Genomic DNA, 18992 nt, shown 5'->3' with positions numbered 1-18992 from the left:
TCTGTCCCCCAATGTTTTCCTGGTCTTGCGACTAAATGGGGCAAGTAATAAACCTTTACTAGATCTTAAGTTATAACTCCCCTTATCCTTTATGTTGATAAGCTCAGATATGTAATCAGGTGCGATACCATTAATAGCTTTGAAAACAAATAGCAAGATCTTAAATTGCGTACGTTCTTTCACTGGTAGCCAGTGTAGATCAACTAATAGTGGTGTAATGTGACAATAACGCGGTGCGCAACAAATAAGTCTCGCGGCAGCGTTAAAAACGCGCTGTATTTTATTAAGCTGGCACGCAGGAAGACCATACAATAGGCCGTTGCAGTAATCAAGACGTGATGTTATAAAAGCATGAATAAGCGTAATAGCATTATCTTTGCTTAAGAACTTGCGTATTCGACTTATATTATGTAAATGGGAAGGATTTAGTGAGTTTATTTTTTAATCTATTTATTTATCTATTTATTTATTTATTTATTTATTTATTTATTTATTTAGAGACTTCTACTCAATCAAAATACAAAAGTTACAATATACAAAAAATTATGGTAAAGAGAGAAGAAGAAAAAAAAGATAATGCAAGAAAATGCAAGTACAAGACAGATAGACTGAGTGAGGGAACAACTAACGGACTCAAAAGGTTCCATCAAAGTTACTCCCAACTACCAAAAACTAAAGTTATATCAACACCAAAAACAAGAAAATGTATATAGGAGAAAACAAATAAACTAGATTCTAATGCATCCATAAGTTCGCGGTGCATCAAGGGAAGGACGGCATTTAAAAAGCGTGAGTGACGACTGGGTAGGAGTCTGTGATGAAGAGAAGATGTTTGTACTGAAGCTACATCTATGCTGTGATTGGTCGGTCGTTCGGTTGGGTGTTTGGTTGTTGCGTCTCTGACCCGCAGAGAGTTTTTTTATATTGTCGGCAAATAGTGTAAGTTATGTTCAGCAAACCAATTTTAAATTTGAACAAACTGTGATCTTTTTGTTTATGCACGGTGGTCGTCGATTTGGTCGAAATCTAGATATTGTTTTTCTTGTCAACTTCTATTTTAGTTGAAAACGTTCTCCCACATGTGACGGTTCATAAAATGAAATAAAAAAACTTATTAAAAATAAAATCATTGTTATAAAAAATCGGTCAACGCAACAAATAAGATATATTTTGATTTAATTGTACTAGTGAAAAACCACAGATCTATACATGCTAAGTGCCTTAATCCTTAGCTTATCCAGACCAATGGCATTTTAAAACCACTTGTTATTATTGTCTTTGAAAGTTTTTTACATGTATACTTCATGTGGTAATTAGACTATGAAGAACTAGCGCATGGAGGTTATAAAACCTGTTGGGTAATAGTCTACTAGAGAAAATCAGTGGAAATTTGAAAATCAAGGTATGTATATTCATATAGTTTGATCTGCAATTCTTGGAGGACTAATTTATTTTTATAAGATATTTTTTCGGGTAAAGATGGAAGATGTTAAATAATTGTGGGGGGAAAAGGAATGGACAAATATATAATATTTTTCTATTGCTAAGTTTTTGGGAAATAAAGGAAGCTTTAGAAGCAATAAAAATAAAAACAATAGGAAATACTGTTAATTATAATTTACTTTATTAGAAAGCTTGGTTTTAAAGACAAACTTTTTACCAGAAACAAAACCTGAAATTATGAGCTTATACCAGTATTTTTAGAATTCCTACTTTTTCGTGTTCATTTGTCGCTTTGTGTATTTTATTTTATTTTTCTATTCCCTTTTTTTTTTCTTTCTTTTACTTTTACTTTTCTTTTTTTTCTTTTTTTTTTTTTGCGCTCGACATTTAAGACATGAGACATTTTTGTGATAATTAAATGGAGAAATAATTTTGCAATTTTAAAAAATATTCCATTTTTTTAATTCTAGGGTCAAATATCATGAAGAATACTAGAATTCTCCAAGTATTTCTAGCAATACTATTATTCTGTTCTACACAATGTTCAAAGCGAAAGAGAAGGTAAGTTTTTGGAGCTTGTAAATCTCTCAAGTACTGAAATATAATCAAGCCACCCACTGTGAAGGTTGGACTTGAATCATTGGGAAAACGATATAATATATTCTTTAACGGGTTTTAAACAGATCACTTATTTGTCTTTGCTTTTTCGATTGAAGCTAAAGATTTACGACCTACAACTGTATGACGGAGTTTATCTAAGCTTTTGTCTTCTGACTTTGTTTTCATTTTTGATTGTGGTCGCGAAATCCATCGCATTATCAAAATATATAATAACCACAAGCTGTGAGAAACACACATTTTATTTAAATAATTTGCTCAAGTTCTTCACCGGCTTCAACCTCCCCCTTCAGATTCATACAACAACATCCAGTAGTTATGTTGTAGAGCATTGCTCGAAGGATTTTATCTAAAGATTATCAACATGTTTAATATTTGATGTTTAGATCATTCAATTAACACCCGTTTGGAACACACAAAACCCTCAAAACGATAGGTATTATCATAACTTTGCTTCCCAAACCGTTCAATGAAAATTGGCATCGGTTAAAAGGAATAAGAATAAGATACGGTAAAGCTGTACTTGAATATTAGATGTGTTGCGCTGTAAATTACTAGATACAGGTAGATAATACTCGTATTTACACCTGATTACTATACACCTGGTATATGTTCCAGTAGGGAGGGGATCGATCGATGGGTGTGCTGTGGATTACTAGACACAGGTAGATAATACTCGTATTTACACCTGATTACTATACACCTGGTATATGTTCCAGTAGGGAGGGGAGGGGTGTGCCTCGGATTACTAGACACAGGTAGATAATACTCGTATTTACACCTGATTACTATACACCTGGTATATGTTCCAGTAGGGAGGGTAGGGGTGTGCCGTGGATTACTAGACACAGGTAGATAATACTCGTATTTACACCTGATTACTATACACCTGGTATATGTTCCAGTAGGGAGGGGAGGGGTGTGCTGTGGATTACTAGACACAGGTAGATAGTAATCGTATTTTTACACCTTACGACTGTACTTTTATATTTAAATTCGTGTTTTCAGAATAAACTCAGAAGAACGGCGAAAGAGACAGGAAGCCCAAGACCTGTCTAATTTTATTAATAATGTCTTGAAAACCTATGATAAAAAGCTCAGACCGAATGCTGGGGGTTAGTATACCTTTAGAATTTTAACATAGATACAGCTATATAATCTATAGCCTAACCACTTGTCTTGCAAGAGACCTTTTCAGCTTTGGCGTAATGTCAGTTTCCCATTCCAGACCACGTGTCAATCCCTAGAGTATGATTTCCTTGTTTAACGGTTGTGCATTAGAAGACACATGAATATGATACGACTCAAAATAAGAATCTCATTCTCAAGAGAATGCCGAAAAGGTCTACTGAACTGAAAATTCTTTTTCTGTGTGAAGGTGACGCAGTTGAAGTTCTTGTGGAGGCCAAAGTGGTTTCTATCGGCGAACTTAAGGAAGCCAGCATGGTAAGAAGAGAAGTGATTAAAAATATATAACTGCCTCTTAGATAGGAAGGAAATAAGGATGGAGAGTAGTATACTACGTAGTAAATGGGGGGAAAGTGCAAATGTCATGAATATATTCATTAGCCATTTTTTTCTTTAGGAATTTTCCCTCGACATATTTTTTCGTCAATGGTGGCACGACCCTCGATTCGCACATAACTTCAGCATCCCTTTCAACATGGCTGCCGATGCTACGAAGATCTTCTGGACGCCTGATACTTATTTTGTCAATGTAAAGAGCTCAAAGTACCATCACGTGACAAGGGAAAACATGCGAGTCAAGATCAGCCCTGATGGCAATGTCTACTTCAGTACCAGGTTTGTGAATGAAGGATGAAACACAGAAAGAAGCAACAGTAATATATCAGTCAGTAACATGCTACAATGCTCAACCAAGCTGTTTCATTGTTATTTATATCTCGAGGGATTCTTTGGTCACGTGTACTGTAGGCACCACGCCATGCTTGGGGGTGGGTCACGCACACTTTTGATGTCGTTGGAGCGAATATGCACAATGGAAGAAGTGGTGCTAATTCGTACAAAGCAAGGAATGGTGGGATCATCTAAATGTTATGTTGATTTCATATTCTATTTCCAGTACTGAGAATAGTGATCCGAACTCTTGTTAACAAAAAATGACATTCATTCTTTATAATTTCTAGGATAACACTTACTGCACAATGCGCAATGAATTTCCGTCTCTTTCCAATGGACACTCAACACTGTGGACTCACCATTGAAAGTTGTAAGTACTGTCACGCAAGGCAAACTAGCTCTACTGATAGTCACGCAGTTCGTAAACATCTAGACCGCAAAGAACTTTTTCTAATGATTCCACTGAGTGCATAGTGATATTTATTTTTCACTGAACACAATTGGAATTTTTAAGTTTCTTTGCCAAGGCATGATAAACGGACGACCCAGAAAGAAAACCCCTCGAAGAAAAGGAGAGAACGGTCACGCAAGAAGCAACGTTACCTCATGCATGACTCCGATCAATCTGGTCGCGTGCGTTCTCACTGAACGACGGCCAGCCATTTATGTCATTATTTAGTAATGAGTGAATCCGGCCTTTAGTTAAATTTTTTAAAGCCCTTTTTTATAACTACATGACCCTTACTGGCCATAATTTGCGACATACATCTAGGTTTTTGACTTCGTTATAAGTACTAGTAGTACTTTTAGTATGCAGACTGTCAGAATTATGATTGATGAACGCGCCAAAAACGTACCCAGAAGTTGACTGAATATCAAATTGAAAACATTTGGATGTAGGATTCTAGAGAGCTCTTCTTGTTACAGACGCATACACAGCAGCAGAGGTAAACTACGCGTGGAAGAAGAAGGGAGGTAGCAATGGAATCGAAGTGGTTTCACAGGAAATGGCACAGTTTGATTTACTGGAAATCCAGACATTGACTAAAGATTTGCCCAAAAAGAGTAAGTGAAATAGATTGGATTAGATATGAACTTTGTAAATTGATTCTGAAAAGCCCAACTGTCAGGTATTAATAAATATATAGAAAGCTGAGAAGGCTTTGGGTAAAATAATGATCTGAACATGAAATAAAATGAGGGGAACGTGGGGGGGGGGGGGGGGGGGGGTCGAGTTGATTGAATTAGGTCAATTCAATAAAACTCTTTAATTCCCAGCATCCTTTGCCAGTTTGAAAGCTGTATTCTCATTCCAGCGTCGACTGGAGTTTTTCATCTTCTCAGTCTTCATTCCTGCCACGATTTTAGTCGTCCTGTCTTGGTGTTGTTTTTGGATATCTCGTCAAGCCGTACCAGCCCGTGTATCGCTTGGTATCACTACTATCCTGACCACTATTCTGCTGTCTAGTTCTGTCAATCGAGACATGCCAAAGGTAAAAATGGACAGACGATTGAAGTGCACTAATTAATTAATTTATTTATGTATCTCAGTCTCTTTAAGATTATTTCATCCTGTTAAAATGCCGTCATTTTCATACAAAAGTGCTTCAAATTCTGTTTATACACGTTGACTGTTGGCATAATTTTTTCCATTTTTTCTTCCGTGAGGCCGAAGTTGACAAATAGTTTAAATATTTTGGGGAATACCACTTCCAGGGTCTGACGTTTCATCGAGCATGCGCAGTATTAATGACAGGAGGTCATTAATTCAAATTTCAGGATAGATGAATGAAATGCTTTATTTTTCTATTTCCAGGTCAGCTATATGAAGTCAATCGATTATTTTTCGTTGACGAATTTTGGTTTCATTTTCTTGTCGTTTCTGGAGTATGTCATCGTACTCAACACAGAACCCAGCCCGAAGTGGTGGAAAAATATGAAAGATCGATACTTGAACAGAAACAATGTAAGTACAGCAGAGATATATCCAGCCGATTCCCAATGAGAGGGGGGAGGGGGGTCACTCCCTATACTAGCCTTAAAGGGAAAGGTAAACTATACAAATATACTTAAAGTCGGTAGTTTCTTCAGCTAGGCTGGTATCCCAGGAAGCCAACAAAGCGCACATTACCTCCCTTGGCCTTCTCTCTAAAAGTGCTCTGTTTTAAGAGTATTTCAAGCTTATCAGTGCTAAATGGATTAGAGAGAAGTCGCAACAGAGGTGGAGAACCTGAGGATCGAACCGTGGACCTCTAGGTTTCGAAAACGCACACCAAACAAACTGAGCTACGTCTGCTGCTATACCTAACGAAAAAGATCCTCTAAATCACAATGCATATGGAAGCCTAGCCTAACATAACTTGATAAGGTGTAACGTTTTTTTTAAATTGAATTGAGGAGGCATTACCCACTAATCTTAGTCATCCCTTACTACCCTCTCCCAATTGCAAACTATTATTAAAGAGCCAGCCCGCTTTTTTAATGTATAATCTATTATATTTTTTTCTCAGCCGGTGCTGGAGAGTATGGAATGTTCCACAGCGCAAGACGGAACTGTGAGTTCAATATTAAAACGTTTTTTTTTTTTTTTTGCTGTATTAATAAAGTTGATCATCTTATCGTCGTTAACATGGGTTCCAGGGGCTCTCTCGTTCCAGTGTTTCTCGGCGTAGGCATCAAAAGCTACGAAAAGCACAGTTTTTATTGAAATAGTCTTACATAATTCAATGTTTAGAATTCGTCAGAGAGACATCTACACGTCCAAACATTGGATAGTAACGGACGTAACCGTGACCTGGCAACAGTCGTACTCCCCAAAGATCACTCCAAAGAGCCATCAATTGTCGTAGTCACTACACAACCTGGTGAACCCGCGAAGATATCTCGTCAGCGTCGAATTAGCTCTAACAAAATACGCCAAGGAAAGGGCAAGGCTGCAGAGGCCGCTCCCCCACCTGTACACTGGGTCGACTACGTTTCTAGAGCTCTTTTCCCGTCCGCATACTTTCTGTTCTTGGCCATTTACTGGATTGATAATTTAAATAATGCTGCAAAGGGTTGACTTCGTAGTCAAATCTCAGTCAGAGGGCCGAGAAGTTTTACTTCTAAAGATTTGCCTGGCCATTTATGTAAGGCTTTTTTTATTCACCAAGCCACGCTCGATATTAAAATTTAGAGTTGATGGCACACATTAATAGCATGGTACTTCATGTATGTACAAACACGTGGATCGCCACGCACATTTATTGGTAGGAATAGAATAATTTACCATATACGAGGTTTCTACGTTTCGGTACTGAATAAGATAAATTTGGCAATTTTGCTAATCTATATGCAGCACTATATACACTTTTTTGAAGCTTAAAGCAATGTTAACATTTTCATTCCGAGAGCCTCGATGAGGTAGTTTCCGTTAAGGTTCTTGAATTGTATTGCTATCAGCTTTTTCTATTAATAATTGCACGCAATAGACCCGTTTCGAGTTCCAAATTACCGCTGTGTTTCTTGATTACAGACTCATTTGCACAGGGTTAGCCTCGAGTTTGTGCAGAATATTCACGTGTTCCAGTCAAGGTCCGTCGAGTTTCAAAGTGTTTGTATTGTTGAAGTTGTGCATTCTTTACTTTACTGTTGGTATTTGTGAATATTTAGACACTGATTCGAGGCTAAGCCTGAGTAAATGAGTCTGTAATCAAGAAACACAGCGGTAATTTGGAATTCGAAAAGGGTCTATTAAAACCTTGGAAAAGTATTAACAATAAATAGACTAAATGAAGCAATAGACCCTCTTAGCTGGGGCGTCACGTTTTCCAATTTGAGTTGTATCAAACAAAGAATCATATCTATGTGCCTCAGCATGTGTAACTGTTAACAAAGACTGTGATGTTCTATGATGACACTTGGTCTGAAAACAGGCAGCCCAAACAAGGTTCCTGTGTATGGTTTATAAGGGAATGTCACTGGAGTTATGATGAAAATAATAATAAAATGTTTCACTCAACTATTTCCTTCAAAACTTACTGCAGTCGTTGCTTGAACCTTATTCTGTCGTCTGGCGAAGTTTCAGCGCGATTTGAGGCCGTTTAGTTTCTTTTTTTTCAAAATTCGCAAAATACCTTGTTTGGGCTGCCTATGGTCTGAAAGGGAGAAAAATTACACCGAGATATATCGAAACCTTTGTTTTCTATTGATAGCAATTGATAATATATAATTAATGGAATATTCCTGATTTTTGTGGCATAGATTAGACTTTATTGTTTACAATAGGATATACTGTTTGATCAATATATTTTGTAGTGTTCTCAAACGAGTTTAACTTTATTATTGAAGGGCTTAGGGGTCGTTTACCGTGATACAGAAATGAGTTTCGTTGCGGAATGAGTTTGTCCCGACTGTCATATTTTTTTTTGTGTATTTGTTTACATGATACCAGAGCAAAATTCATTTAGGAATAAGTCGTTTCGGAATGAGTTCATCCTGGCGCGCTCATTGGTCACAACTTTCGTCTTATGCTGCAAACGCGCACGCTCGTGTGTCGATTTGAGCCGCTTGCATACATAAATAAAATTTGAAAAAAAAGGAAAATAATCTCTCTTCGTTATTCATGAAAATCACTTGTATCAAAATTGCTAAAACAATTATCCTCAGGCTCAGCGAATATTGGGGAATACTGATCCAACCGAAGTTGGAGAAACTGAAGTTCGCGACACAAGAATTTGGGCCGACAATTTTCAATCCTTAGACGCGCGAAAACGAGGAAGTGAAGAAACACTTTCTTACCTTCCAACAGTTATTTATTTTGTTTTCCTTTCAAATTTAAAATATTTCCTGTGGAGTTTACAATCTGAAGTTAATTAAGACAAGCGGACCCACTAAAACTAATACAGATTACCAACGTGTTTAACAACGAATTGAAAGCAGATTGAGCTGTGTTTCGCAGGCGATGAAACAAACCAAAGTTTTTAAAAGTTCTCGAATCAGTTAAACAAGGGTATTTTCCAAGAAGAACTTAGGTGAGTATGAATCAACCTTCTTGACATTTCAAGTACCATACTAAAAGATTTTTTTAATAGGAAAATATCATTCATTGTATGTACTTCTATATACGTGTTAAGATAACTACATAAATAATTCCTTCAAAAGTAACATAAGCATTGCTGACTTTGGCTTTGAATCTAAGAATTATTGTAAAACGAATGTTTAATTCATGTGTCAATACGAAAGGTTAAAAAAACCCAGAAGCATTAGATAATTTTAAACTTGGAATACTAGTACTTTGAATGCGAAAACGACAATATTTCAAAAATTCATGAATTTTGAGATTGTTAGAAAAGGAAAGATAAACTTAGAAATGGATGTTTAACACTATTGATTTCTTCCTTTCTGCTTTTCTTGGATCGGCTTTTTTAAAAATTGGAGCTTGGATAAAAAAATACATTGAGAAATTATGGAGTTATCCTGTACCTTTTTTTCTATTCCACTTTTGGAGTTATATTAACTCCTAAAAAATAACAGTGTAGTTAAACAAATTCATTCAGATTCGAGTTCGGACAGGTGGTAAATAATGCTAAATAATGAGAAATTCTCATGGCTTCACTGTTCGGCGATACTTGAGTTAAACTAGTAGGATCGAGCACTTGAAACAATCAGTTTTATACAAAATTTTACTTTTCAAATTTTATCGATTTTTACGAAGATATAAAAAGAAAATTAACGTAAATATATAATGATAGCATAACAGTAATAGGTAACATCACGTAATCTAGAATAAAAACAACACGAATCTTAAGATTGATTCACTTTGAAATGAATATGGTTATCACAACGAGAGGTAAACAAGAGAGGTAATGTCTGCTATACAAGCTTCAAGAAAAAAAGCTTCCTAATATAAAAAAACAGAATTTGTATCACTTCGTTCGTAAGCATATTTAAAAGTCATTTAAGAATTTAAACAAAAACTGTAAATTTAAAAACTTTGAATGTTTTGTTTTTGATCGACTATGTACAGTGAGGCACTAAGGTCTTGAAATATTCAAGAATTAAGATCTTTATTTTATTCAATTCATTTTTGATACGGAAGATATTTTCTTCATTTTACATTTTGATGTTAACATATAGTTTTAAATAAAATGAATTGTCAAGGAATGCACTCTAGGATGTTTGGCTTGAGTTTGTTAAAGAATATTGGGCATCTTGACAAGAAATCTTAATTACCTGAAACCTAAATTAATGTCATGTGATAGTGTATGTGTAAGCTTTTCCTCACACTACAGAGTCAACATGTTTATTCGCTTTTTCCGTTCTTTCCAGTAGAAGTCATTGATCATTGTGTTGGTCGAGTGTTTGGTAATGATGTGGAATGTGATATTGTTTTGTTCGGTTGCCTTATCTGGCGTCAAGAAATCAATAAGCAGTGGTTCTAACACAAATGGAAGGTAAGGTGCTATGCCGCTTGACTTGGCGTTTTTCCTGCTCTTTCCTTATTCTTCTTTCTTTCTTTTTTTCCGTGTTCTTTCTCTCTTTATCTCACTTTGATAAATTAAGAACTAACTCTCCATTCTCTCTTTCCTTTTTCTATCTTTTCTTTTTCCTTCTTTCTTACTTTCTTTTCTTTCTTTTTTCCTTTCCTTTTCTTCTATTTGCCATATTTCTCCCCAAGGCATAAATCAGAAGCAAAAACACAAAAAAATTTACATTATATGCTACTTCATTAAAAGGTCTCACTAACCATTATCGCTGAAGTGCGACCCTTGAAGTTCGATTCTCGTTCCCCAACTAGCATTTCAATGACCTTGAATCTAAAAAAACAACTGGAAGAAAAAAACAATATGGTTTTGAGGCAAATTTTGGACTGAATTTAATATTTTAGAGGGTTAGAGGACCTTGAAGTTATATTCTTTAATTCAGACGGTTTAAAATCTTTCTCGACATATTCGCAGGTAGCACTTGAACGATTTAATGGTCGGTGAAAGAAAAGAAAATAAACTCCTATTCTCATGTAGTACTAAAAACCCATTTTAAAGCCAGTAATACCTGTTCTTACTTTGCTTTTAATAAAGAACTATTCCAGTAAAAATATCGCGGATTCCTCACGACCAGTTTTGGCGGTGATAAAAAAATAAAAAATTCTTCGACTCGTTCAAATCTCGCACAAAGTCTAGTTGACTTATTTATAATGGATTGCGTTAACTCAATCATCAAGATACCAGTTTTAAAACTTTATTTTTATTTGTCATCAAGTGGAAACTTCAAGGCTCTTACCGCCTTTTAGTGGCGCGAAATTGTTTTGCTTTGTCGCACATATATAATGAAATGAGACTGAAAAAATAACATGGCAGATTTTTTTAAAATTCCTTGAATGAAAATGGGACTGAAACTATTTTATTTTTATCTTAGTTTGATCGACTATGAGTCAAGTAAAGGAGAAATGCTCAAAATATCCACATTCATAAATAATGTTCTAAAAGACTACGACATAAAGCTGCGACCCAATGCTGGAGGTAAGTTTGTGTTGATCTTAAAACACCAAAATATCTTGCTTGCTAGTACCACCTCGTGTGCATGAGTTAATAAATGAAGACATGACGCAACATAGGGGTGCTTGGCTGAAACTACCCACCTAGAAACGATTATTAGCACCTGTTCGGAGTAAATGACAACCGGAAGAATGGGCATGGCTTATTTGTGAATGTTTATAGCTTTGGAATTAGTCGAGACAATAATCCATCAGGGATTCTCATCTGAGGGATTCTTCTTATTCATTTTATTCCCGCAATCTCCGTGGTCCTTTATACTCATTTATTTATCTCATATTCCCTAAAACTATTTTGTCTGTTATCCGAGATCCCTAAACTGCTACATTGTGCCTAGGCTCCTCCGCTATGGCCCGTGAGCATCTGGGACTGAAACTAATGACGACGGAGGAGTCTACATTGCGCCTTGCCTTCCTTTATCCCATGTTTATCCCTAAAAAAAACTAGTCATTGGATTATATTTACATTTTTCTTTCTTTTTTACAAGGAAAACCAGTAGAGGTTGAAGTGGAGTTCAAGGTTGTCTCACTTGGCAAAATCGACGAGGCAAATATGGTCAGTTTCCACTAATATGCTAATATGTTTATTTCGTTCTGTTTCCAAATTTCTACTTTTTGTGACGTCATTTAATGACCATAATTCAACAAGGACTTCATAAGTATTACTCTAATTAGTAGGTAGTGTTTTTAAATTACCAAAGTTAGGCGAATATATTAATAATAATGTGGTAAGAAGGGAAACACTTGTTCTTCAAAATGAGACTTAACTATTGTTCTCTAGCCTCCAGTCCTTCTCGGTCTTTAGTTGGCGCATGCGCCTCACGACGTTCTCTGTTTTCACGAGTGACCTTTTTGCACTTAGGGTAGCGTATGACTCAGGGAGGAAAGCTAAAGGCTTGGTTACCTTTCAATATGGCGGATTAATATTGTCTACCTGTCTGGTGCTAGTCAAGATATCATTCCTTCTGCACACGCATGCGAAAGCAATCTTTGAAAACCTTCCAAATATACCTGTTACGGAATATAGCTCTTACGCAATCTAAATAGAATGTATTTTTGAGAAAGCCCTTTTCAAAGCGAACGGTGACGTACCTTTATTAACGACCATCCTTATCCCTTACGACCTCTTGTTCTTCATCATCTGTAGGAATATACTATGGATATATTTTTCCGTCAATGGTGGCATGACCCACGTTTCAAGCACAACTACACCAAGGCTTTCACCATGGCGGAAGATGCCAGGAAATTGTTCTGGATTCCAGACACGTACTTCATCAACGCAATGAAATCCAGCTTCCACAGGGTGACCAAGGACAATTCGCGGATAATAATCTATCCCAATGGCGATGTTTATTACAGCACCAGGTAAGCTGGAAAATGAAAAAAGGGGGCATCATTATAGTTTCATTGAGATATTAGTAACAATACTTTCCAGCCCGCAGCACAACGGCACACTCAAATCGACCCTAACTAATTCAAAATGTCTAGTTAGAGCTGTGCTCTGGTGTCATACACAGACTGTATATCAGCTGCCAGAGGCACCTTGACAAGGCGCGATAACAAGTTTTAAGTTTTTTTTAATGCTCAACAAAAATCTTCACAGATATATATATTGCCTGGTGAACAACAGGCGCTTAGGAGACGGAACTCCTTCTCTGAAAATGACTTGGAAATAAATCATTCTTATTTTAAGTTTGTTAGCGTTGATGATATCAATATGTTCCTTTTATCAGGTTGACGGTCACTCTTCAGTGCTACATGAATCTTTTTCTCTACCCAATGGATACCCAAAAGTGCCCATTCCTCCTCGAAAGCTGTAAGTTGATCATGAATTTAAAGTCTGTTTTCTGTTTGTATGACTTTCTGCCTTATTCCCTGTCAATTTGTCTGCCTGTCTGTCTGTCCCTCTGTCTGCCTGCGTGTGCCTGTCTGTCTGCATGTCTGTCTGCTTGTCTGTCTGCCTGTCTGTCTGCTTGTCTGTCTGTCTGTCTACATGTCTGTCTGCTTGTCTGTCTGTCTGCCTGTCTGTCTTTCTGACTGTCTGCCTGTCTGCCTGACTGTCTATCTGTCTGCCTGCGTGTGCCTGTCTGTCTGCATATCTGTCTGCTTGTCTGTCTGCCTGTCTGTCTGTCTGTTTGTCTGCCTGTTGCTGCTGTCATTATGCGATTTCTCCTGCGCACGCATGCAATTTTTTTTTCCAAAACTTTCCAAATAATATCGTACACACACCCCAACATTTACTAACATACATAATCGATCTTATTAGATGCGTATACAAAAGATGATGTTTTCTATCGATGGACAAAACGAGGGACAAAAGGGATTGAAATAATGTCCAAAGAGACTGCCCAGTTCGTGCTCCTTCTATCCAGAACAGAACGAATAGACGAAGACAAGATATCTGGTGAGGAAAAATAGATAAAAATAAAAATAATTTTGTAAGGGGCCATTCATTACTAATTGAAGGGGATATGGATGGGAAATCCGGGCCCCTGACATTTAAGGCTCCGTTCAGACGTATCCGGAAATTTTCGTATCCGCAACTTGATGAGATGAGACCCGGAAATTTGAACAGTTTTTTAAAAGGAGGTCAATATTTACAGAATATATTCATTCCCCTTCCGCTGCCCTCCCGTCCTCTCACGAATTTGCAGTTTTGACAATTAAAAAAATGCATTCAACTAAAATCTTTGCTTTTTGCCAGGCAACTTTTCTCAGCTTCTTGCAACGTTCACCTTCAAACGTCGCTTGGAATACTTCATCATCACCATAGTAACACCCGCCGTCATTCTGGTCATTCTTTCGTGGTGCTCCTTCTGGATAGTCCCGGATGCTATCCCAGCACGCATATCTCTCAGCATCACTACAATCCTGTCCACACTTCTATTGTCCGGTACAGTAAATGCGCAGATGCCAAAAGTCAGCTATCTAAAAGCCATTGATGTTTTTCTGTTGGGAAACTTCACGTTCATCTTTCTTGCCCTGATTGAATACGTTGCGGTCTTGAATACCAACCCAAGATGCCCATTCAAGGTTGGTTTCCTCAAAAAGATTTGCAACACCGGCGAAAGCAATGAAGAAAAGGATGTAAAAAGGAACAGCAGATGCGAGCACAAGCCAAGTGATCCAATGCTGATGTATGACATGAACGGATTCTCTTGGGACGCCGCCAACAATGGTTATCCAAGATACCACTACATCGATAAACTTTGTCGTATTGTCTTCCCTCTGGCTTATGTAATATTCATCAACGCCTATTGGTTTTATTACCGGAATCTGGCCACGGTAAGGCAGGAGAGTGGATATTCTGTTTAGAAGACACTTTTGATTTCAATTCCAACTAGAGCTTGAAGCACTGAACCCTTGTAGGATAAGAACTTTTCCACGCGACGAGCCTTGGTTAATTCTGTTGCTAGGTTCATATCCTGTTTTCGGTAGCTCAAATAAATAAATCACTCAAGACTTTATATACCAATCAACGATTAGCAGAATTCCATTTGTAGTTTCTTTAGTATTATACTTGTCTTTGACTTTCGCAGCACTTTTTGGGTTCTTTAAAAGAATATACCCTTTTCGAATTCCAAATTACCGCTGTGTTCCTTGATTACACACTCATTTACTCAGGGTTACCCTCGTATGAGTGTTTAAATATTCACAAATACCAACGCTAAAGTAAACAATTCACAACTACAACAATACAAACACTTTGAAACTCCAAGGACCTTGACTTGAACACATGATTATTCTGCACAAAATCGAAAATGGTCTATTCCAGCATTATTTGCAAGTTGATACTATTCAATGCAAGAACTCATTGTTGCAGACTTTTGTTCAAAAATGAAATACAATTTATAATACATTTGTGGTCTTTATCAATATCGTTTTGATCTTTACAAAAGCTCAAAAAAAAAAGATTAATATAGCTAACATTTCGTTTGCACAAGGGCGCAAGTAAAATAAATTTTACTGTACTGAAGCTAGATTTGATTAACTTGAGGTGTTACACTGCAATGAGATCTCAGCAACTTGCAGCATTTTTTGGGCTGGGTAGGCTAGGGAGAACTCGCAATAATATTTGACACGAAATTCATGCCTTTAAATTGCGAGAAAAGTTGTTGGAGGGGTGAAACACTGTACACTGCCGGTTGCTGCAATCCGCTGCGAAAAGTAGAAATGAGTTCTACTTCGTGCAACGCTACGGGAAACAAAAAAATTGCGAGGTAATCCCTGTTACACTGTGCAATTTTCTCAGCGACTTGTCTCGCAACAGTTGTCAGACAAGTTGCTGAGAAAATTGCACAGTGTTCAGACCTTGCACAGACCTTCACGGCTGGACGCGTGCGGCTGGGATTGTTATTTTTAGACAAGCAAAATCTTGCCACTCAGATTTGACCGGAAGGATTCTGATTGACTACTATTCTTGTATTCTTTAAGGGAAAAAATAGACTCTTCACTGAAGAAATTCTGAAACGTTTTGCAGCAGCGATCGCAAACAGTAAACAGTGCTGTTAAACCATCACGTGACAGACTTTTTAAGTCTTCTCTAAGTTTAGAAAAAATAAATAAAATCGTTGTTTATGTTAAACGATCTATTCTTTAATTTTTTTTTGTTGTTGTTGTTGTTGCCTTGAAAGGTTTGGATTTATGTTTATGAGAATTAGGCGAGTAGTAGCGATTTTAAAATCATAGCCGTTAAGGCAAGTGAATATTATTTCGAAGCCTTCGTTTAATTCTGATTATGCACGAATCCTAGTTTTATCAATTTCAACATGCTATTTCCAGCTATTGTAATTAATCTTCTGCCCTGTGAGTTTGGAATTAAGACTGAGGTCATCATTAGCAGATTAAAAAGCTAAACAACTATATTGTGTCTTTTTCATTCAAATTTTTTGTGCTAAAAATTTTCGCCATTTCATCAATTATTAACCATCAAAAAACGGTTTAAATTTTATGGATGTTTTAAACAATGTAGGATTAAAAAGGAAAAAAAAATTCTTGACATTTATAGAACGCTAAAAAAATAGATGTAAAAATGACTAATATAAGGAATCGAATTTCAATTGGGGTTACCGCCCTGTTTTCTTTCCAGTCAACTTTTATCAAGGGTTATATTATTACTATTGTTGTTATTTTTTCTTGTTTCTTCCATTTGAGGCCCACTGTACTTACTGTATGTTATATGTGACGAATTCCAATAAACTAAACTAAACTAAATATAGTTTATATTTTTTAAGTATTTCCAAATTTTAAACCTTTATGATTATCAAGTTGGGTTGAACTTGTTTTCTTTAGTTATCTTTCATGACATTAACTATTCATGAGTCTCAGAATTTAGGTTGAGCGATAATGCATACCAAATCTGAAAGACGAATCTAGGCATCACCATGCAGATCAAAGTGTCGTTTTTTCACATCTTTCTGTCACTCACCGTGCCTATTCAAGGTAGTACTATTTTTGAATGCTATCTATATATTTATGGGAATTTAATATTGATTGCATAGAGGGCTCTTTACCCATTAAATTGTGATTTAGAATAGTTTATTTAGCAAGGCGGGAAAACTGTAGAAGCCGATGAAAACCCTCATAAAGCAATACCCTGTTAAAAGAACATGGTTTGGTGTAGTGATAGGACATTCAATTGTTTCCACTGCGTTCTGAGGGCCGGGTTCGTTTTCTGGTCTCTACCATTGATTTGAGTGTTTTGATGCCGTCAGCTACGGTTTTTCTCCCTTCGCACAAGCGTATTTAAGACGCTAATTTTCCTAAGGTTGTTTCAGAGTCCAATCTGTAAATTAGTCGTGCCCTGACTTTGATCATCCCAGAGTTTGTATCAGGGTTCAATCTGTAAATTAGCCATGCCCTGACATAGATCATCCCAGAGGTTGTTTCAGGGGTTGGTTCTGTGGGTTAGTCGTGCCCTGACTTAGATCATCCCAGAGGTAGTTTCAGGGTTGGATCTGTGAGTTAGCCGTGCCCTAACTTTTATCACAGAGGTTGTATCAGGGCTCAATCTGAGTTAGTCGTGTCCTGACTTAGATCAGCCCAGAGGTTGTTTCAGGGTTGGTTTTGTTGTGAGTTAGCCGTACGCTGAATTCGGTCAACCCAGAGGTTGTAATAAGGGTTCGATCTGAGAGTTAGCCGTACCCTGACATTGGTCAACACAGAGGTTGTTTCAGGGTACAATCTGTACCGGGAGTAATCTGTGCCCTTACTTCTTTGAGCCCAGAGATTGTTTCAGCCGAAATTTGATATTTCAAACGATGTCTTTGACACATTAATATCGCCTGAGTTGAAGTCTTAAATCATCAGCTCTATAGTCTATGCCACTTAATATTCTCTTGTCTATGCTTAAGAGCAGAGGAATGAGGGCTATAAACTCAAGTTTACAAAGTCGCACTCCACTATCTAGTGACGGTCTGAAAAAATGTTTTTGGACCAGAACTTATTTCTGAGCTTTAATATGTATTTTTAAATTTCTCTTCAAAATTTGGTCAAAATCAAAAACTCGGTCACAATATCCAACAAAACTATCTATCAAAATATATAGGAAAAAAATAAATTTTTATACGACTATCATTTTGGACTAGCTATCAGATATGGAATATTTGTTTACAAATCGAATTTAATGTGTCATCGAATTCGTAATTATTTTTGCATGATATGATGTAATAATTCATTATACAGAAGATGGGGTAACTAATGGGATACTAGGGTATGGCCTTGGTCACAGGGTCTAACTACGGCTCTGCTCATTCAATCAGCTTAGCCACTGCAGTACTTTCCTTGACACATATTTTTTCGACCATTCTATTCGTGGAAAAAAATAGAACTCACCCAATTTGTTTTTTTCCAAGTGTTTGAAGAAGTTAAAAAAAGTTGTTTTGCCCAGTCACGATGAGCCGGTGCGCAAAAAACTCACATGCGTAGAAAGGATGAAGAGACAGCAACAACAACCACAACAACAGAACAATCGGCGCATAGGAATACATATTTCGTTATCTTGAACATTTTGTTTACCGACAAGAACACGAATCTGCCACAATCCTTGGAAAAGCCCAGGCTTTCGTACCACTGATAAGGAAAACCCGCTGTTTCACAACTCCAGAGTTTTTAATTGCCATGGCAAACTTGGCAAGCTTTTCCATGAATAAAATTGTCGTTCGCGTGGTCTTCAAAGCCATATACATTTTTGATAGACTTACCTCAAGGTTTCAAGGTTTCATAGATTTCTTTATGGTGAATTTTCCACCATTTGACGCTTTAAAATGTCGAAAATATGGATGAAAACGTCTAGATATTATGGCGAAGAAACACTTGCTCGACCCTCTTGAACTTAGCCTAGAGACCTGGCCTTTAACAAAGAAAGCCCAAAACGTTTTAAAAAATCACAGGGAACCCGCGCAGACGACAATATAAGTTTGATGAATTAATAATAATAATAATAATAATAATAATAATAACGACAACAACAACAACAACATTAATAATAATAATAGTAAATAATAATAAATAATAATAATAAATAATAATAATAATAATA

At 36.7% G+C, this 18992-nt stretch overlaps 2 protein-coding genes and 1 long non-coding RNA gene across 5 annotated transcripts; 2 read left to right on the top strand and 1 right to left on the bottom strand.

The window, feature by feature from the left end:
• The first annotated feature begins 1155 nt into the window (after positions 1–1155).
• LOC116307376 (gamma-aminobutyric acid receptor subunit rho-1) lies at positions 1156–8227 on the top strand. Of its 2 annotated transcripts, XM_089028507.1 has the most exons (11): positions 1156–1402; positions 1914–2004; positions 3070–3176; positions 3440–3507; positions 3647–3864; positions 4209–4291; positions 4849–4986; positions 5200–5414; positions 5738–5887; positions 6432–6476; positions 6656–8227. In XM_089028507.1, exons 2-11 carry the CDS (start codon positions 1925–1927, stop codon positions 6980–6982), a joined length of 1431 nt encoding a protein of 476 aa, XP_088884633.1. In that variant the 5' UTR covers positions 1156–1402; positions 1914–1924; the 3' UTR covers positions 6983–8227. The 2 variants fall into 2 exon arrangements, with proteins under 2 accessions (XP_088884633.1, XP_031573467.1); XM_031717607.2 differs by lacking the exon at positions 1156–1402 and having other exon boundaries at positions 1788–2004.
• On the bottom strand, positions 7133–18780 carry LOC116307381 (uncharacterized). Of its 2 annotated transcripts, XR_004198394.2 has the most exons (4): positions 18655–18780; positions 12545–12822; positions 10649–10730; positions 7133–8057 (listed from the first exon to the last, which is right to left on the bottom strand). It is a non-coding gene; the product is annotated as an uncharacterized LOC116307381 (long non-coding RNA). The 2 variants fall into 2 exon arrangements; XR_004198393.1 differs by lacking the exon at positions 7133–8057 and having other exon boundaries at positions 10349–10730.
• LOC116307377 (gamma-aminobutyric acid receptor subunit beta-4-like) lies at positions 10270–16037 on the top strand. Its single transcript, XM_031717608.2, has 7 exons — positions 10270–10355; positions 11317–11420; positions 11941–12008; positions 12600–12817; positions 13186–13268; positions 13719–13856; positions 14157–16037. The coding sequence occupies exons 1-7, from the start codon at positions 10270–10272 to the stop codon at positions 14765–14767; spliced, it is 1308 nt and encodes a 435-aa protein (XP_031573468.1). The 3' UTR covers positions 14768–16037.
• Positions 18781–18992: the final 212 nt, after the last annotated feature.

The sequence above is a fragment of the Actinia tenebrosa genome, unplaced genomic scaffold (assembly GCF_029948245.1).
Source record: "Actinia tenebrosa isolate PJP-AT-01 unplaced genomic scaffold, QUT_ActTen_1.0 PGA_scaffold12__29_contigs__length_12842862, whole genome shotgun sequence".
NCBI classification, from domain to species: domain Eukaryota; kingdom Metazoa; phylum Cnidaria; class Anthozoa; order Actiniaria; family Actiniidae; genus Actinia; species Actinia tenebrosa.
This window is presented reverse-complemented; position numbering and strand designations above follow the sequence as displayed.